This window comes from Orbicella franksi, chromosome 2 (genome assembly GCF_964199315.1).
Source record: "Orbicella franksi chromosome 2, jaOrbFran1.1, whole genome shotgun sequence".
NCBI lineage: Eukaryota > Metazoa > Cnidaria > Anthozoa > Scleractinia > Merulinidae > Orbicella > Orbicella franksi.
The window spans coordinates 4,892,344-4,913,392 of NC_138146.1; the positions used below are offsets into that span (position 1 = coordinate 4,892,344).

The 21,049-nt window shown below is 38.8% G+C and overlaps 2 protein-coding genes across 3 annotated transcripts; both read left to right on the plus strand.

The window, feature by feature from the left end:
- The first annotated feature begins 350 nt into the window (after positions 1 to 350).
- On the plus strand, positions 351 to 3,768 carry LOC145477901 (failed axon connections homolog). The gene has a single exon (XM_081455770.1). The coding sequence runs from the start codon at positions 457 to 459 to the stop codon at positions 1,675 to 1,677; it is 1,221 nt and encodes a 406-aa protein (XP_081311896.1). The 5' UTR covers positions 351 to 456; the 3' UTR covers positions 1,678 to 3,768.
- A 79-nt stretch (positions 3,769 to 3,847) lies between these two features.
- Positions 3,848 to 19,737, plus strand: LOC145477894 (RNA-binding region-containing protein 3-like). 2 transcript variants are annotated; one of them, XM_081455761.1, is made up of 13 exons: positions 3,848 to 6,635; positions 7,908 to 7,955; positions 9,340 to 9,440; positions 11,953 to 12,078; positions 12,266 to 12,377; positions 13,326 to 13,394; positions 13,730 to 13,842; positions 14,911 to 15,170; positions 15,693 to 15,851; positions 16,154 to 16,248; positions 16,932 to 16,990; positions 17,840 to 17,972; positions 18,390 to 19,737. In XM_081455761.1, the coding sequence occupies exons 1-13, from the start codon at positions 6,420 to 6,422 to the stop codon at positions 18,420 to 18,422; spliced, it is 1,524 nt and encodes a 507-aa protein (XP_081311887.1). In that variant the 5' UTR covers positions 3,848 to 6,419; the 3' UTR covers positions 18,423 to 19,737. The 2 variants fall into 2 exon arrangements, with proteins under 2 accessions (XP_081311887.1, XP_081311888.1); XM_081455762.1 differs by having other exon boundaries at positions 7,912 to 7,955.
- Positions 19,738 to 21,049: the final 1,312 nt, after the last annotated feature.

The window sequence follows — 21,049 nt, forward strand, 5'->3', positions numbered from 1 at the left end:
ACAAAATGTACAATCGGACTGCTTGAGTCTTTCTGGGAAGGATTTTCGCTCATGCCGAACATTTACACGCTTTTATTGAGATGTCAAACGAAAATTATGTCCTTTGTTTGCAGTTTGGCACTTCTTTTCAGTAAAAAGACATTTGCCCTATTGTATTGTCCAATATGTCTGCCCCAGCACCACCCCACTTCGGCATTTTGCTCGACCTCACACCCATAACTTTGCCTGCCTAAGCAACAGCGCACGTGATTGGTTCGTGAATTTAAGCCAGCTTGTGATTGGCTAGATTTTTGACAATACCGTCAATTTATAAACTTGAAACGTGCTAATAACGCGTGGTTCTCAAGTAAGCTAAAGGTCATTCTTGGGCTTGGCCTTCGTTCGCTAGAGAAAGGCGTTGTAGCTGATCGAAGCCTTGATCATTGAGCATTACTTTGCTGATTTCTTAGCGTAAAGATGGCGACAGAAGTTATCACACCGCCTGTTGAGCCGGAGCAACTCGAAGTTAAAAGCGAAGAGGCTGAGAAACCCGAGGAGAATCATGTCGAAGAGAAGCAGGATGACACAGCGAATGAAAACAAGCCAGAGGAGGCCGAAGCGAACGCGGTCGCTGAAGGCGAAAAGCAAGAAGAAAATGGCTCCTTGCCGCCGAAAGTTTTACTTTATCAACATCCCCCGTGGAACTTCATTCCTTCGCCGCTTCCCGCCTGCATTAAAGTGGAGACCTACTGCCGAATGATGAAGATTCCTTACGAAAACGTTTACAAAACTGGCACAGACCAGAAGTTACCGTACCTCGAATACCAAGGCGAGACAAAGAAACACAATCTATTAAGCTTCCTTAATTCCAAGTTCGAAGTGGACGCGGATGCTAACCTTAGCGATAAGGACAAAGCTTGCTCACGAGCTTTCCAATGCATGGCAGAGGAAAACACTTTCTGGAGCCTGATGTACTATAGATGGGTGGATAACTTCGCGGAGACGAAGAAATACTTCAAAGGTTTGGATGTTGTCAGAAAGAATGTACGCCCAAAGCTCGATCAAGGCAAATGTGTGAAGTGTCTCGAAGCACATGAGATCGGCAAGCACAACAAGGAAGAAATTTATGCTATTGGCGAGAAAGATCTACGTGCGTTGTCTTCTTTCCTCGACGACAAGGAGTTTTTCATGGGCTCTGATCCCTCGACTATCGATTGCACGATGTTTGGGCTCCTGTCATGCCTTCTGCACACGGCCGAGAGCTCGCCGCTGGCTAAAGTTGTGAAGGAAGATTTGAAAAACCTGGTAGATTTCTGCGACCGGATGAAGCTCAACTTCTGGCTTGACTGGAACGAGCTGTGTTCAGAAGAGCAAGTGGAGGAGACGCGACCAAAATCAAGGCTAAGTGTGAAAAAGAAGAAGCGTACCAAAAGTCAAGAACCCGCTGCAGAGGCGAAGGAGGGCGAAACGAGCGGCGAAAAAGAAGGAGAGAAGAAAGAGGGCGAGGAGAATAAGGAAGAAACGCCTGCTGTAAACGGAGATGCGGCGGAAGAGACACCCGCCGAAGAACCAAAGGAACAAGCAGAAGGAGAGAAGGAGGAGGCCAAAGAATCAGAAGAGAAAAAGGATGATGCTGAAGCCCCGGTGGAGAATGGTGATGGTGGCGATGCACCAAAGGCCGAGGAGGCACAAGAATAAACTGTAAGCTTTTCCAATTCGTTTTCTGTGAACTTTGAGCAAACAAAGCGCTTCTATAACCTAGCGAATACTAATGAATTACTTTAGGCGTTCAATCCAGGGACGTTGGTTCCTTATTGTAATTATTATTTTCTCTTGCTTTTTTGCAAGACGTGGCTCTGTTGTTTTCGCTCAGTAAGGGAGGTTGTGTGATGTAAGCGTGTATTCGTTTCGGTTGCTGTACTTTTGGACATGGCCTCCGTTGCGAGGGAATTACGAGCGTGTCGAACTCGCGATTCGTGACTGAAAAGCTATTCTTGAATCTTCTTGATTATTATTCACTCGACGCCTGTTTTATTGCTGGATTTCGACCGTTGAAATTGGGAGAAATCTGTTCATTTCGGTAGAAGCAGCCCCGTCGGGAAGGAATTCGGTCGAAAACCCGAAATCGGTGTAATTTTCCGAAGGTGTGCCGCTTTTCAGATCTAGGTGGGGCTTGCCTAACACGCCAGTTAGCGATTTTCGAATTAAGCAGGGGCGATCTCGCTCGGTTACATCAGCACAAAGACATTAATTTTTTATTATAATCTTTTGATTGTTATGAAAAGCTCAACAGTGTAATAATACTCCCGAAGTATTGAAGAAGCAATGTCGGCTCTTTGGTAGGTTAAGTTCGAATTAAGCCGTAGAAAATGAAGTGAGCACACGAGAGAGTAAATCGAAGGCTATAGTTAAAGAAGCCATGATATTTATATAAGTAGAAATCTTCAGACATGCGTTAGAATTACTGTGTATTATGTCAATAGGACGAAATCTATATTCATTCAGTTAACTCGTGGAATTCGAACTATCGAAGTTTTGTTCTGTCTTTATAATGGCGTCTAAGTCCTCGTCCGTAACGTTCTACCGCAGTCGGCAAATATTTACAAAGTGAGTTTTAATCTTGTTCGAGTGTGCGAAATCGGAACTAGATTAAAACAAACTGCTTTCTCATACAATTTAGATGACTTGTTCGCTGTAAACTGTGAAAATTTGCAGATCTGAAGAGAAACGAGTGGTTGAAGATAGTACCGTGAAGTCAAGGTTTTGAATCTAACGATTCTAACAGCTTAATTAGGATTTAATATCTTTCAGTAACTCCAATGTTATAGTTCGTTAACCCGCCCAAAAATACTACTTCGTTGTAGACTTCGCACGTGTTTTGAGGTTTGTTATAATAGATTAAATTACAGTCAAAGCTCTTTGCCATATTGTTTTATTTTTTGCTAAGAAAAGCAAACTAATGTTTAAGACTTGTTTAAATTTATTAAGTAGTAGGATATTATTTTTGGTGTAGTGTACAGCTTGTCCGAGAGACGAGCCCAATGTGCGCCAATTTGAGAGTCAAACCGTAAAATAAGTAGCATAATTTATAGGTTCAGAGCGTGCAATGATCTATCATCTTGTTTGCTAGGCATTTCAGTTGCTAATATTGTTGTCTTGGGAGAATGTGTTGATATAGCAAGTTTCATGCTTCCTATTTCTCAATGTTAACAAGAACCTTTCATTTCCTAAGCTTTTGTTACTGCAAATTATTGTAGTAAGCTTCCCAGTCATGTGTTATGCATCCCTTCATAAATTGTCGGGGAGAAGTTTCAAAGGGTCTGCTAGTTAGCCCGATATAATAGATTTATTTTCCATTTATTTTGTATTGTTGATGATCTTTAAGTAAAAACAGTTTATCGAAAGCTGAAGCTACATAGATAATGTGAGATACTTTGCATGTAATTGCTACCCTTCCAAATTACTTAGTATTTAAAGTAATATTGGTCCATTGTCTTTTGTAGTGACATTGAGAAACTCGTGAGGTACTATGTTTTGCCCTGTTGCTATTTTCATCCACCAGAATTTACTCCCTAATGTTGCTCTTAAATTGCTGCAGAATTTGGAAGGTGTAGCAATGATTTATCTTCTAGGATTGGTGTGATGTAAATGATAGTTTGGTCAGCAGAGGAGTGACATGTCGTATGATGGAATTGATGTGTTACTTTTACGTAGAAATAGCAAGACTTTCCCATGTAAAATGTATTGTTAAATTATATCTAAGAGATGAGATTAAAAAATGAGCAATCATTTGGAGTCTTGGTAGTTTTTGCTTGAACAGCTTTGACTGTTTCGAATAATGTAGTTCCTAAGGGATGGAATTTGGATGTAAAGATTGCATGTTCATCTCCTATAAGTTCTTTGACATGTGTCTGCACAAGACCTTGGCTTTCACAGCCAATTACTATTAAGTGCATGATTATTCCTTTTGAAAGTAACCGTGTCTTACTTTTCAACCGTTCTAATTCTGGGTAAATATTTTGGCAAGCATGTTGCTATCCTAAGTGACGTTATATATAAACATGGTTATTTTGGAATAGAATTTTGCTCGTCACTTGGCCAATACAAGTTTGTTTTTGTGATATTAGCACAGAAATGCATTTGCTAAATGCTAATTTGGGCAGTTACATTGAGGCATAATGACAAGAGAAAATGTCTTTATCACTGGATTATATTACAGATGAAAAATGGATTGTTTTTGTCTTCTGGAAGTTGCCATGGTTTGTGTTGTGAATTTGGTACAGCCATTTAATGCTGTAAATATCTAGGAATTGTGTTAGCCTAAAAATATGTATCCAATATCTATAGCTAAATTCAAAAAATGTTGCAGTTATTCTTAAGTTCCATTCCTAAAGGAGTAATGTACACATGAACCCCTCTATTTCATACTCTCATGGGAGACAGAAAGTAGTTCGAGATAGTGGGAGTTTGAAATAGCTGATAGTAAATGACTGAAGGGCAAAATTCAAGGGAAATGGTTTTGAATTCAAAATAAGCAAGTTGGAATCAGTGGAGTCCAGCTATATTCTGTATTAGTAATGGGCTGAAATGCAACCTGAACTTGCAAGAATAACTTGCAAAATTTTGTGTATGTGGTAGGGTTTTTTATTTGCCTTTATTCCATGGAAACTGCATTACTCTGTTTAACAAGTTCAACCCTGCTTGTTGAGGGAATTTAGTTGTGGTCACAATTCAGGCCTGAAAGAAATGAGACTGCAAGGACATGGGAGAGATCATTGCATTTTTGTTTACGATTAACAAAAACAAAAACTGGGCCACCCGCACATTTCAGAACTGTGTAACTGTAATGAAGAGAAATTGATCGATCTGTAGGCCTGTTTGTGTTTTTTGGGGGGGGCTACTTTGGATGGATTTGCATTTTCTCAAAGGTTGTTTTAATCAATTGAGCTTGAACCATGATGCAACATCTCTTGAGTTATTTCTCCAGTTCCTCAAAATGTTCTTGTGTTTCTGTTCTCTTCGGAAGTGCAATATTTCTCCCTTTTAACCAGATATTGATATTTAAACTTTGTGCAGTTACAGTGTGAGAATCTGCCAGGATAAAATGGGAAACAACTCTTGGGATCAGTACCACATTTTTCTGTGATTACAAAATTTGACCAAAGGATTGGCTTATGTTTTAGCTGTACAAGACCACAAGAAGTTGAATTGATACATGCTTTCCATGCATGGTGGCCTATCAGTTCGAATTGGATTCTGGGTTAAAGTCAAGCACACTCATCCTTGTAGTTTGCTCTTGGGGTTCACAGTTCCATTTATCACTCACTGCATGTAAAATAAATGAAGTGTGTCTGTGAACTTCAGTGTCATCGTAGATCAGGAAGGGGCCCAGACTGCTCCCATTAAAAAATTAGCCCCTACCCACTTTTCAACAAAACTGATCTGCCACATAATGAGAGAATGTCCTGGGATACTTGTAACCAGTAGCCTGCGAATGTAGACTTATTTTCGGCTGTCACTTGCCTCTGGCAAAAATAATTTGTTACCTGGATACATTGCATCCAGCTACAAATACTGGTGTTAAAGGCCCAGTATTGGCCATTATGCTTCGCGCGCCTCTGTTGTTGTTTTGGATTTCACAGGAGGGAGGCGTCTATTGTTTTCAAGTTCTATTCTGGCGACAAACAAAAGAATCCCCAGAAATTAATTTCCACATCACAACAATGGCTGCCAAGAGATCACAGCGTGCAGTGCTTAATGGGAAATACTGTGTCTTTAAATACAAGGTGCTAGTACAAATGGAGCTCAATTCAATGCAAAGTCAAAATCGATCATGGACTTAGGAATCTTGTACTGATATTCCAAAATGTCAGGAAAGGATCGCTTTTGATAATAATATTATCTGTGATTTTGGCACTTGAAATGTGAGTGCTCAGCTTAATGCTGAAGAGAAGGGTGATACAGTGCCAGGCTGCCCTGTTGAGGCCCCTACAAGGGTTTTCAAAAATCTGGATGGTTAAAGCAGATATGCAGGGATATAGAGTAGGAAGATTATTAATTTGCAAAAGGTTAAGTTTTAAGCGATATGGGATATGTTTAGGTCAAAAAATTAATGGGATATGGGACACTCAGACCCCATCCCCCCAACCCCAGGAAGATAGGTGGAGATCACCTCTGAAAACCTTTGGTTGGAGTGTGACCCATTTCTTTTATCTGTACTGTTACATCCTTAGAGAGTATCCCCTTCCCCCTGTCCATACTTCTTAACACCTGACATAATATCAGGGTTTGAGATGGGTGGGTGGGTGAGGCTGTAAATATACAGGCACCATTGCTATCAGGATGCATCAGTTACTGACCGAGTGGAAAATGTTTTGGTCACCTGCAACCATAAAGTCAGTAACTGAGCAGTAACACTATGTTGGACAGGTTCTAACCCCATGGTCTCCCCAGCCCGCCAGCTTTTTTGCCTCCGCTCTGAGCCCGTCAAGTGTTGTTCAGCGGTTAAAGGGCAACATTTCAATATGGCGGACGGTGGGTCTTCGAAGTTGTTGGTAAAACACTTGCCTTCGCAGCTTAGTGTAAGCGATAAAACCGACTTATTAAAACACTTTGGAGCTAAAGAAGTAATATGTATGGAAAGACGAGGAAAATTGGTGAGTATTTCTTCGGCATTTTGGAATGCAACTGAAGTAATGTTAATCACCTGGACCCGGGCTTGTTTTAATTTGACTAGTACGCACTGCTTTTGTACTTTAGCTTAATTATTTAAGGTGGCTCCTTATAATTTTACGACCGCACGCAAGCTCAGGACGAAAGCTCTAAGCCTTGTCCAAACGGGAAATGTTTGGTGATCAAACACAATCAAACATTGTTTTGTGACCAAACATTTTCTCGTTTGGAAACCTTGTTGGGTCGTGTTGGATCGTGTTTGATAAAATTTAAACGGCATCAACATGAAATCAAATATTGCAAAACACTTTTTTCGTTCAAACAAGCTCGATACCGTTTGGCCACTCTGTACAACACAACCATGTTTGTCACCAAACGTGTTTGTGGTCAACAAACATTTCCCATTTGGACTGAGCTTTAGGCCCTGTTTCCAAGCAGGTAGGGTAACCACTAGTGCTAAGGTTGCCCTAGATAGGAGGTCAAAGATAGCCCGCTGTTACAAGCAAATCGTTTCAAGTAGGGTTTCCCTACTTCCTGAGACAACTCTGGCTGGTTACGATTTAGTAAGTTAACCTGGTAAATGTAATTGATGAAATCGATAACAATTTTACTGCTAAACCTATGTTAATTTGAACTATGTGGTTTATCAGTTCCACTGAAATCTTTTCAATTTCGAAGCTCAATTAGCAATTAACTAGCTGAGCACACGGGTTGCCCTAGGCTTTATAACAATTCTTTAAGTGATGTATTTAACTTTGATTTTTATTCTGTGGTTGAAATATATGTAAATTTTATATAAATTGATTGTGTTTCATGTACCAGTATTCATCTCTCACAAGTATTTTATTTAGAAATCTACATAGTGACCAGCTCCTTCCCAATGAAGGTTGGCGTTAAATTCACAACTTTGTTTTGAAGTTCGCAATTTGATTGAGAATTACGTAACGAAATTGCGTAGCAAACTTCAGGAATTTCAAACAAACTTTGGAAAGCGTTTGTCAAAAGTTTGGTGAAGCGCACTGTAAATTTTTATTCCACACTTCAAAATATTTAATGAGTAGATTAAGGTGATTTTATATAATTATTGTCTTTCCTAGAGTGGTGAAGTAAGTCCAACAGCATTATTTCTAGAGAAAATTTAGGGCCACCTTTTACTACCATCTCCAACAAAGAACTCAAGGAAACTGTCCTAATAGCTAACAAGCTTGGGAGTTGATTGTTATCTCTGAATTACCGGTAATTGCCTATATTTTCAGAAAGATGCTGCTTTTGTTGAGTTTTCCACCCAGGCAGAAGCAGTGAGGGTAAGTTCAAACTTTAGGAAACCAGTCTGATTTTCTTTAATACATTTCAAATAACTGCACCTTTCAGTAACACACAAACTGTGCAGCTCAAAGCCTAAGTAAGGGTTTCCATGGACTAGACATTTAGGTGTTGACAACTATAATTTTGTTATCAACAACTAAATGTTATCGACAACTAAGAAACGTAGCACTTGGTTGAGATGAGTTGTGAACAGCTAAACACTAAATTTCTAGTTGTTGACAACTAAGCAGTTTCCCTTTTGGAAAAGGGAAACTGCTTTTATTTAGTTGTCAACAACTACGTTTTTGGCAATTCTTCCTGTGTGTGGGAATCATTGGTTAGTTGTTGACAGCTATCAAAACTGCATTGTCAGTGGACAGTGGTTTGAGCATGTGTATGTTGTTTTGAGCATGCGTAGTGAATGTTGGTTTTCAAGGTCTTGCTGGCCTGACTTAGTTATCGAGAACTAACACTCCAATGTGTGGAATGCTTGCCTTGGACACAATTAGTTGTCCATAACATTTAAATGTTGATAACAAATAGTTGTCGACAGCTAAATATCTAGTCTGTGGAGGTCCTAAGGATTGTAGTTTTGGCTGCCATCAATATATTGATCATAATTTTGATGACAACTAACTAACCTTGAAAAGAAAAGACAAACAAAACAAATCAAAATCTATCAATCACAACCCATAGACGTGACCTTTTGAACCTTTTGAAGTAAACTTTTGTTTCCTGAGAGGTTTGCTAAGGTGATGGACAGCAAAAAAACATGAAACTGTTGTTAGAATAGAGTTTGTATGCTATTGAAAGGTGCAGTAATGATAACTGAAACAGCATTTTTCATAGAGTAAATTGACACAGTACATGCACACTGTAACATGCAACTTGTTTCTGTGCCAGTACAATTTTTTTTATTAAACTGGTGCCAATTTGTGAACTGGTACATAGTGTTTTCAAATGTTACAACTGCACTCATGTGTATGATTTGGGTTTGAGGGATTATTTTAAATTCCTACATGTATATGTCCTAAAATATACATGTAGTGTGTATATTGTGCTCATAATTTGAAATCTGCTACAGCACCCTGCTACTGCACCCTGGGCCAATTTTTTAGCTACTTGGAATGCCCAACTGAAATCATCATTCAGATCTGCACTTTGCCCAGATCAGGGTTTCCAACAGCTTTCTTAAGTACATGTACTGGATTTCTTCCTGAAACTTATGAGATACTCGAGTCAAAAAAAAAAGAAAGAAAATACAGTAACTATGCAAATATATGGCATCAAAGTACTCAACATTGTTTGGTAGATAACTGGAGGAGACGTCCAGCCTTCAGCCTCTAACCCTAACTACAGCACTATTCATTACACATTGTACAGGCACTCTCTCAGTTACACCAGTCTGAGGTCCTTGGCAGCATATTGACAGCAGAGTATGCCAAACCCTTTCATGAACGTCTTGCAGCTCAACAGTGTAGCAGGTAAGCGGTCAAGGTTTCAGTCTGTTTTCACATGAACATGTACTCCATTCCACGGACTGTAGCCAACTTCTTACAATTTCTCTTTTTTCAAGTGCTCTTTTAAATTGTTACATCCCTAATAAAACTTTTTGCAAGAAGGGCAGCTAAGTGAGAATAACATATTAAGATTTTTATATATTGACACCAGCTCTTTAGAGAAGACTGCAGACTGTTACAATTGTTAAGAAAGCATGCGGTACAGATGGACAGATTTCTCCATCGTTTTCTTAACCCTTCAAGCCCTGACTGTAGGCCCAAAGACCACTTGTAAGTAATATATATTTACCAATTATGCTCCACTAAAAACTGCTATATTTAGCTTTTTAATAGCATTTTGTGCCATATGGCACTATCAGGGCTTAAAGGTTAAAAATCAGAGGAAACCCCCAACAGAGAAGCTGGCTGAGATTATAAAGTTGTAATTAATCCTGTTATTTTTGTTGGCATCCCACCATATGAACTTTTAGCAACCTTGAACTGTGTTGATTATTTTGTCACTTAAGGCTTTTATAGGGGAATGGAAAAATAGGTTCCTTGGGACTTACAATTTTATTAAAATTTTGTTTCACTAACATTGCAATGTCCATCCCAAATAAGTGCTCTGTCTGCAAAACCTCTGTCAAGCTCTCATAATAAAATGGCACAGTGAAATTTTTTTATATAATCAAATTTTTATGAGCATGATAAGACATAACTTTTGGCAGGGTTTTTAAAAAAATTCACTTGTGGGGTTCAGAGCCACCTTAAAGTTTTGAAAATTTAAGGTGGTTCTGAACCCTATGTACAGAATTTTACTAAACTTTGCCAAAAGTTGCATCAATCAATCTATCAATCAATCAATCTTTAGCTGTACTCACTCTTGCTCAAAATAAAAAAGTTATAACGATGAAAATATTAAAAGTAAAATTTAGAGTACTGCTGCCTGGAATAACCATGGGGCTAGCGGAGCCAGGCAGCAGTTAACATCAGTATTAAATAGAAACAATATACAAGTCAGCAAGAAAACTGAATGCTATTTCTATGTTACATGTATGAAGGAAGTCTAGAATAGTTAAATTTATATATGAATACAAAACATTAATGTAAGAACAACACACAATAGCTATGGCAACTAATAACAGCTATATATTAAACTATAAAAGTAAGACTTGGAAAGGTGACAGAAAACAGAAATGAGCATCTTATCATGCTTATCAAAATTTAATAATATAAAGAAATTTCACCGCTTTTGAATTATAAGCCTTTAAAGCTATAATAAAGGGTGATTTAGCAGGTCATACTGTTGCTATGGTAACCTACTGTGTCATGAAAATTATAACAAGGTGTTCACCAATGCTATGATTGTAGCATCAACTGATAAATGGTGGTTACAATGACCCATCAAAACCTAAGCCTTGGAAAGTGCTGGAAACTGTTTTGAGTGACCTTAAAAGGCAAAATAATGTGAATCGGGGCTTTTGCCACAGTACTCTCTGTTTGATCATGGACTTCAGTGAGGGAACGGTTAAATCTGCTGGTGGTTGAAATAAAACAGTGTTCCTGAATTTGAAATATCCTGAGAAGCTCATTGATTCAACCATCAGCAGATTCAATCGTTCCCTCGCTCAAGTCCATGATCAAACAGAGAGCACTGTGGCGGAAAACCCAATGCACATTATTTTGCCTTTTTAAAGCCAAAATTTGGCTGACATTGTATGCAGTGACTTAAGCGACCTTTCCATGAAGATAAACAAAGATCTGTAGTCCATCTTCACAAGTAGGAAACTCATCCAAGACCTTAGAGTGATGAAGAAGAAACCATCTCTAGTAAATCAACAATGCGTTGTTTGCAAATGCAAAATAATGTAACTTGTGCAATTCAAGTTATGTCGGATACACATGCCGACACCTGTTTAATGAGCAAGGCATTAATGAGCATAAGTAGTCAGTGGTCAGAAAACACCTTTGCAAAAGTCACAACCAAGACCAACCAAATATGCATGAACAATTCAGCATCTTAAAGAATTGCAGAGGGAAACTGGCAAGAACGCTTGATTTAAGAGATGTTGCTAATCAAAGAAAAAAGACCAAACATAAACACACAAGCGGACTCTATGCGGGCAAAAGTGTTTAATTAGCTGATATTGCTCCTCACATTTTCCCTTAACACCTAAACTAGTATATATCTGAACTGAATCTTTTTTAATCTGCATTTGATAATTGTAACAAGATGATGTCGAAACATCATGTTATAGAGTTCAGCCTTGACATTGGCGTAAAACATATGCTTATAAAAAAGAAAGAGTGTATCAGGGGTTTAATTAAGGGCTGGCACTGGACAAAATGACTGGCTGTGAGGATGATTTTTACTGCCTGGTTTAACCATTGACAGAGACAAGTTTTTGTTATAAAAAGGTCAGTTCAGAAAAGTTTTGCCCACCTGCTGGAAACATCAATGAAATGCTCATGTGTGATATGACTTATTACAATGTAGAGTGGAGCCTAAGACAGAGTTGGATGAAAAAACCAAGAATGAGAAGGACACACAAAAACAAGAAACACAACAAGGAAGCAAAGAGAAAGTCAAATCCAACATCCAAGGAATTGCCCCAGGACTAGGGTAAGAAAAAATAAGAACCATGCACTGCGTATGCTATAGGCTACTCACTATCGACAACAGAATAGATAGTGAGTAGCGTAGCCAATCAGAAAACAGCATTTGTGATAGAATGTGTGTAGATTTACAGTGTATACTAAAACTTGATAGGAACACACAGAAAACGCTTGCAATCATTGTTTTATTTCAGAATCAAGTACAGTAGCAATCCAAGTCTTCACTATGTGTATCCTCCAGTGAACTCAGCAATCCTCACCAACATTGCTCACACATTAGCTTGTGTTCCAAGATTTTATATCCAGGTACATTGTCTGAGATCAGAAGATTGCACTTCTTGTTCGCATCACAGATTGCATTATGCAGGGCTTGACTTTCAGGGAAAAACCTTGGTGCCACCTGGCCCCTAGGTTTTCAGATTTAGTTGCTAACAAGGTTATTTCAGTGTGAAGCGTGAAAAGTTAGTCACCAGTGAAAAAATTAGGTTGCATTGGGGTCGCAGTCTGATTATCTTGTTCTTGTACTTGTTTGAAAGCCAGTTGAGTACATTTGTCTATAATTCTGGAAAAAAAATTATCAATTTTTTTTGCTTATAATTTGTGGGATTTGCTTTTGAAAATTTGACGTACAGTAACTGAAGAAGAAGAAAGGGAATGAAACGAAAACCTAAATTGTAAAATTCAATAATAATTGATCAAGTTTTAACAAAAGAAATCGTGAACATGACAGAGTTTGGATACCCGATCTTAATTATTCCTAGCTATTTTCTCATTAGTTTTAGTTCTGATTGAGAAGAAATATATCAAACACTCAAGACAGAGTTTGATCACCTCAAAGTTTGTCAAAAATATTGTACTGGGCATCATATTTTCAACTCTTTTCTCTGTGTTTTGAAATGTGGTCAAACACAGTCTTTCGTGTTTGGTATAGTACATCAAAATTCATCAAAATTCCGCAACTCTGCCAGACTTGACCAATGTTTTCCGTGGTCTAATGAAACATTACTTTTAATTACTACTGTAGCAAGATTTGAAATGGTTATTGTCCAATAAAATAACTGATCAAGCTTACAGAAGCTTATAACATTACTTTTGAATGACTAATAATTTATTTGAGAGGCAGTCTAATAAATTCTGTCAAGGCAAATAAATTACTAGCCTCGTGAAAAAGGTATTGTCCCTTCCCCTTCCCGGAAAAGTGAGGATATTCCTGTTTTCCCTCAAACTAACCTAATTTGTTTCTTTCTTGTATAGGTTTTGCATCTGATGAATAAAATGAATCTCCCAGCTCCATTTGGCCAGGTGACCCCTACCCCACCTGTGGTAAGATTTGTAATGTGATCTGGGCGCACTTTTCAGAATATATTCCATTTTAGTTAACCTAGCTCTGGGGTGTTTCCTCAGTCAACATTAGATTATTTCCAAACTGTGAGCTTTTAAGACTTTTAGTCAATTTTTAACTTTTTTGATGAGCTACAAGGATTTAATTTACACTTCAAGTTTTACATGTATTTACGTGTAAACTTCGGTATCAGTCAACTGTCTGTTAAACAAATGTTATCCAGTATACCTTAGTTTAAACATTAGAAGTTTGCTGCAGGGATATCTGGCTGCTGTCGTCTTCTTTGATGATCAATATTTTCTTTGTCGTTATTAAGTTAGGTGAAGTACCTGAGGGACCACAGACAACAGTCGCTTCATCAGATGGTGAGATATCTATGTCCAGTGATGAGTCAGAAATAGAAAGTGATGAGGAGGAAAGAGAAAAAAGGTGATCTTAAGCTCAATAATAAATATGTTTATTATACATGTCTCTTGCATTAGCCTGTTCAGTACTGACTCCAGAGGTTACAGACAAGGGTCACCTTTCTGTGGCCTGTGTAACACCAGTGCACACTCATAAAAAGTTAGACTTGCTTACAAGTCGAACTTTGAGATCAAATGAAGGGCTGCATGGAAAAAGACCCTAGGTGACATCTGATAGACTGCAAGATTCTCCTAGCAAATTGCCTTTCTTTTCTTTCTACAATAAAGGAGAATTTGACATGAGATGAAGTGTCGCTTTTTTCAAGTTCGCCTTCAGATAGAGAGCTCAAAGCATGACAACAAGAAGCAAACAACTTTTAGAATGTCTAGTACAAAGTGAACTGCATTTTATGGACAGCAGTTATCTCACTGTGCTTTCTACCTTTTCATTTGTCACAATTATGTGCTAATGCAAGTACCTGTTATAAAAGCTTTCTACCTCTTAGTGTGTTTTTATGAAAGTCACAGACTATTTTTAAGTTATTATAATGTTGCCTTTGAAAAAAGACAACATTAATTGTAGTTTGAGGCATACCACTGCATAGCAGTCTTTCCTGTAATCTGCTCTCTGATTGCTATTCATAAGAGAGCGGTTTTTTCGTTTAAGTGTGGAAAAGTAATTGGTTTTGCATCTCTTTGCTATGTGATTGGTTTAGAAAAACTCACGCCACTTTGTCATTCAATTAGAAGGAAAACCAAAGCCAACTGTGACTCACTTGCATACGTTTTCCCACACCGTGTCAGCTACATCAATAACTTCGGGTCTTGATTGGTTCATTGTATTTTCCTTGTTCTTTGTTAGAGCGGTTTTCAATTGAGTGTGGAAAGTAGTCAGTCAATTACTTTGGTTTTGGTTTTGGTTTTGGTTTGACTATGGTTTGAGGTTGGCTGAGTAGTCTAATTGGTAAGTAATTGGTTTGGTTTGGGTTTGGTTTTACGGCACTCAACTGAATTCTGCTCTATGACTAGAAATTAGATTCCAACCACTGTTGGCTCTTTAAGGGTTAATGAAAGACTGGTGATTTTGCTTCAGAGCTAAGGAAAGGGCTGAGCATGCCCAGAGAATGTCTGTTGCTAAACCAGGCACAGGTGCGAATAAACGTCACAAGGTGAAGCTTCATCCAGCTCAACCACCGACCAAGAAAGTCAGATCAGCGCCATTATCCAAACACACTCCTGAGAGTGTAGAGAAAGCATTTGAACAGCCTGCTGGTCAGCCCAAGAAGATTGAGTTCAAGCTTACAGAGGCAATCTCAAACATATTCGAGTCTGCAGCTTACAATGAGATGAGAGGTAAACTATGTTCCTTGTCTGTGCCGCTGACCAACATACCGACAGATGGATGGACTGAATGACTTAATGATTGAATGACCAATTATTTTAAAGGATTCATGGAGTTACTGTTCACAGTTGCGAGTCAGTTGGTCAGTCAATCAGTCAAACAGTCGGTCAGTCAGACAGTCGGTTAGTCAGTCAGTCAGTTGCTTAGTCGGTTGGTCGGGTAGCTATTCGGTCAGTCTGTCATTCAGTCAGTCAGTCAGTTGGTTAGTCAGTTGGTCAGGCAGTCAGTCAGTCAGTTGGTTAGTCATTTGGTCAGACAGTCTGTCAGTCTGTCTGTCTGTTGTTGAGTCATTTAGTCAGTCAGTTGGTCAGTCAACGGTAAAACACTGAAACGCCTTCCCTCCGATTTTCATGAGGAGAGTGGATGATCTAACACCGACACTTAGTCAGTTAATATATCTCTTACCACTGAATCATTGAATCTATTGGCAAACCTTGGCAATTCAGTTCCCTAACAGCTAGCTTTGTTTACAGCTTCCATTGCACAAGAGGTGGAAGGTTTTGGTAGATTTGCACCTCCTGAAGATCTTGATGATGACAAACATGACGAAAAAGAAGATGAATCTGATTCTGAAGAAAGCAACGATTTTATCTCGTCAGCGGAGTTACGAAGAAACAGAATTAGTACCAAAGGTAAGCAAACTTATTCTCTTTGTAAACAAATTTACATTTTAAACTACTAAAGTTCTCTTTGCAAATAACTTTACATGAAGTAGAAAAATAGATAGAGTGGTGTTCACTTGAGTGTTGAAAAGTAATTGGTTTTGCATTACTACGTTACACGATTGGCTTAAAAAATTCACGCCACGTTTTCATCCAACCAGAGAAAAACGAGAACCAATCGCGACGCGATTTCTATCAAAGGGTAGCTAGCCACTTATGTGAGACCTTGAGAGATCTACTACTCGATCCAAAGTGATTTTTTGTCTTCACAGAAATGCCTGAGTTATCTGCTTTCAAGAATTACAAACCAGGAGATCCTACCTGTAGACTCTACATCAAAAACCTGGCAAAAACTGTCGATGAAAAGGTAGTGTTCATATTTGTGCCTATACTGAAACATTGAAGGTCAAACCCGGTGAATAGTTTCCTTTGTCGACGTCCTTTAGGGCTGTCAGTGATAAACCCAAAGAGCGTCTGCGATGGAAGCTCGGCCAATCATTGTTTCCACTGATAAAGTAATAACTTCATTATTTTAAATTTGAGTTTATTCTTCTTTTCAGGTTTAAATTGAAAGTTCCGAAGCTCCAAAAAACGGGAACAGAATATCTCGGGGTCCTAGTACAGTTTATTTTCTCCCAATTTAAGCAACGAATTTGTAATTCGCGAGCGGGAAACACGATAAACTCATGGCGCGGACGAGAGCTTCGTCCCTCTCCGCTCAAGGGTCGCTCATGACTCCTTCCATCGAAAGAGAGACTGCTATCAGTCAGAGAAAACGCCCATTTATAGAGTGAACAATTCTCAACTGAGTGCTGCAAAACTAAGACCAAAGCAGTCACAATGGCCAAAGACGCAACACAACAAGCCAATGTATCAGAGCTTAGGCTGCACTGCAATCGCGGAAAACGCGGGAGGCTTGGGGGAAAGCGGAAAATGCATCTTAGGGAGTAGTAGTGAGGCTGAATGACGTGTGAGGGGGAGGGAAAGGAAAGATGTGTTTTGCTCTCTGCCTCTCCTCCCTAACTTTGCACTTTTGTTGGTTTTTTTTAGGATCTTAAGTTCATATTTGGTCGGTACATTAACCACAATTTAGAGGAAGAAAAAGACAGGTGTTGTATGAGGTTGAATGCAGTGGAACCCTCCTTACGGCCACCTCGTTACTGAGGCCACCTCGTTATTGCTGCCACCTCCTTATTGCGGCCACTTTGTTCTGGTCCAAACAAAAGCTTAGTCAGTCATTTTCTTATTTAAAGAACCCTTTAACACGGCCACTCCGTTAATACGGCCAACTTTTTGTGCCCCGTTGGTGACCGGATTGACGGGGTTCCACTGTACTCCATTTTATTCTCATTTTTACAGTATTGGCTTGAATAATGTTGTTGTCCCTGGAGGCATTAGAAACTGCGAAATCTTCGATTAAAACTCACTTCAACTTCTTCACTGGGCTACTTCCCTATTCGCTCGTTGATAATTCGGGCTCGTATTGTAATTTTTAAATAGCACTCAGAAATGAATGTGTGAAAAGTTTAAAACCCACGAGCGATATTGTTCAGTGAAAAGATCTTTACTTTCAAGTAAAAGATTTCCTTGCGAACTTTCACTCGGTCGGTCTTACGAAATAACGTGTGACGCAAAAGGCCTGTTAAGATTTCGCGTTGGAACTGTGCGTATCTAGCCCCAATGTGCGCCGCATAACAGACGATTAGCAGCACTTTTACCTCACCAAATTGATGCATGGCGGTATTTTGAACACACCCAACCGAGCAACAAAGTCATAATTTCCCATCAAGCTTTGCAAGAATAAACATGGCGCTGCGCGGGAAACTTGAAATTCAAGAATGGCAAACACGAAACGTCCAGTATTCAAACCAAGTGCAGAATTATCGAATTCAAAGCTCTAAAACAATTTTACACGAATACCAAGTTTTGATTTGGAACAAATCTTTTTTTTTTTTCAGATTTGACATTCGTCTGATGAAGGAAGGTCGTATGAAGGGACAAGCTTTTATCACACTGCCGAGTGAAGACAAAGCAAAGAAGGCCTTGAGAGACGTACATGGCTACATCCTCCAAGGGAAACCAATGGTCATTGTATCCTTGAATAGACTTTTTTCACTGCACCAATTTAGGGGAGATGTAGATGTGCTGAGAACGTAAAGTTAAGGAAGGTTTTAATCCGAGGCAGGTAGATTAAAACCAAGGAGTAACGTTCTTCCTTAAAAAAAACCATCTCCTTCCCAAATTTCCCAAGGGCAAAATACTTTTTACCCATTCGCAAGTTTGTGTACGATCACCTAAATCAAATATATTTTCAGGACGGGCTTTTCCTCAGACTTTGCGAAGAAGAAAGCCTGTTTATTTTCTTTGAAAACAAAGTTTGACGCTGACATCAACCTCATTTTCAAAATAGGTTTTGAAGAGACTTTCTTTTCAGACGGAAAGTTTGACACAAAAGTCTCTATCACCTCCATATTTCTTTAATTGCATTCCTTAACTGGTTGTTTCCAGCAATTCGCCAGGTCAGCTAAAGCGAAGGACTGAAGTGCTTTGTACTTGTCGAAAAGATCAGAAGAGAGGGCGGAGAACTGCACTCCAACTACAAGAAGACTAGGCAGTTCTCTTCGTATCACGTGGCTTGTCCCCACCAGTTCTGTACAGAATACGATTTACGACACGTGATCAGCTCCCGTGGTTATTGCTGTTATGAACCAGGATGTGTCTGAAGACTGGATTGTGAAGAATGCAAATGAAAGACAGTGCTTCTGAATGAATTCAGCGTAAGGGAAGCCGGGTTCCACAGGGATCCCGTTCGTGTCTCTGATTGATTGTCCCTTGGTTTTACATTTTCCCCGCGCAAGTAACAACCAATTAAAGAAGACACCGATCAATTGGGAGTTAGGTCATCGGTACGGAAGTTTTCTCTCGTGCAGGGGAAGAATGGCGCAAGTGAAGAGAGAGTTATAGGCTTAACTGCGCCACTCAGTTAAAAAAAAAAATCATGATAACAGTTTTTATTATATGGCAAGCTCCGCAAGCGGGCAAAATGAACCAAATCCTACCCGGTGATTAGCTACTCGGACGAACAAGCGGCCGCTATCTTGCCCGCTCAGGTTACTGCTTTTTTTGCTTGGAAATGGTGTTCTTGATGCCATCTTATAAATACTTCGTTAACCAATCCTGGCAAGATGGCCGGATATTGTTCTAGGTCTACGCGTCTCGGCCCATAAACACACAAAACAATAATAATAATAATAATAATAACAATAACAATAACAATAACAATAACAATAATAATAATAATAATAATAGTTGTAATTTTTTATAAGCCACTAATAAACATTATTGATTATAATAATAATAACAACAACAATAACAACAAAAACAACAATAACAACAATAACAATAATAATAATAAATAGAAGTCGGGGTGGCAGTTTTGTGGCTAGAGGACTGTTTTTTTTTTTTTTATTTCAGATAATTTGAACTTTAGCTAGATACTGACGGAATTACTTGTTGGTTGAATAGTTAATAAATGCAATCGAATTAAATGGAAATTCCAATGACACTTTACTGTTCTTGCGATTAACATTTCACCATGGGAAAGTGCGAGCAGTTGTTTCCTCTGGTTTTGCCAGTAAATAGAGCTCTTGTGTTCCTGCTTTTTGGCTAGTGTTGCTTCATGGAACCGTTTTCTATAGATTCGAGGTAATGCACTTTAAATTTCACCGCGCGGTTTTAAGCTTCCATATAAGCTTGTAGTTTAAGTTACATTGCAAATTAAGGTAATCCTATCAGTGCTAGTTGATGGTTTTGTATTAAAATCATTAAGACTTGAATAAAAATGGTCTAATTCTTTCACAGATTTTGTTGTTGTTGTTGTTGTTGTTAGTGTTGTTGTTGGCCGGTGTAGGGGTTGGGAGGGTGGGTGGAGGGGTAATCAACCTCTGATCCTCAACCCTGCCAGAGATACTTGAGGTTGAGAGACTAACAGTCACGTTTTGAGCTGTTTAGTCATGTTCCGTACCAATTAACCTTTATATGGAACTGAAAACGTGTCTGAATCGCAGAAACACCTTAAAAATAGCAACAGCTCACTTCGTCTGGTCTATAGCTATCATTTTACAATCCTTACCTTTTTCTCTAACATTTAGGTCGCTTTTGTGTTTCATTTGTCTTAAGTAACATACGCATAATATCAATTCATCTGACGTAAAATTTGTGTGAAGATTCAAACATTTAAGACCTTAAATAGTTATGACAGCAACAAAACGAAAAACCGCACCCACACACTGTCTCAACACAATAAAACTTTTTAAAGCTTCTAATTATTGTCATGAGCAACAATGCACTTAAGGTGATTCCCTAATGAAAGAACACGCCATAGATTTCCGATGAAACTTGTTATGCTGCTGTTACAGGACAAGGAGATATTAAAAACGTAGTAAAAAGAGGGGGTCACAGTGCTTGTTTTCACTCCACAATGATGACAAATACGGTTATTTAGATGACTTTTGGTAATCTCCGTGCGCAACAAATAAGCTCGATTATTTTTCAATGCAGTGTGTTATATCACACAGAGTTTGACTCTCTTTGATTGTTTATTCATCTACGTCCCAGAAAAAATGTCTTCAAATACCCTGCATTTTTTTATCCTTTAAAGGAAACACAATTTGGACTTGCGCTGTTGGTCCCGTTATGTCTCCCTCTGTAGTATTTATTTCATTTGCTAAAAAAGTAGCGATAGATTTCCGGTAATTTTTTTTCTCAGTTATTGAGGATATTGTTCTCATTGAAATTATGAAATAAAAAGTGGGGGTCACCGTGCTCGTTTAAGAGAAAAGGAGCATTTATTTCGCTATCGAGCTTAGTTAGAGGGAAATCTCTTACGTTTTGTACGCGCACGCGCTCATGTGCGCGCGCAGTGAATGAAGTGAAAATCGTGCGCAGTAGGGAAGCGCAATGCAATACTAAGGAATCACCTTAATTTTAAGCCATGGTTTTGAGGTGATTCCTCAGAAATAAAAGTTACTGAACAATTTTTTTTGAAACTTTCTCTTAATGTTCCCTATTTCATCAGTTCACGTTATATTTTGCGGTAGCTGGAATCAAAGGTCCCGTTAAAACATAGGTAGAAAGTCTCGGGCACATGGAACAATGTAATATATAAT

Coding starts and splice junctions, on each gene's coding strand:
- LOC145477894 (XM_081455761.1), top strand. CDS start 6,420: ATGGTCTCCCCAGCCCGCCAGCTTTTTTGCCTCCGCTCTGAGCCCGTC. Junction 6,636..7,907: donor TGGAAAGACGAGGAAAATTG/GTGAGTATTTCT, acceptor CTATATTTTCAG/AAAGATGCTGCTTTTGTTGA. Junction 12,079..12,265: donor GGAATTGCCCCAGGACTAGG/GTAAGAAAAAAT, acceptor GTTTTATTTCAG/AATCAAGTACAGTAGCAATC.
- LOC145477901 (XM_081455770.1), top strand. CDS start 457: ATGGCGACAGAAGTTATCACACCGCCTGTTGAGCCGGAGCAACTCGAA.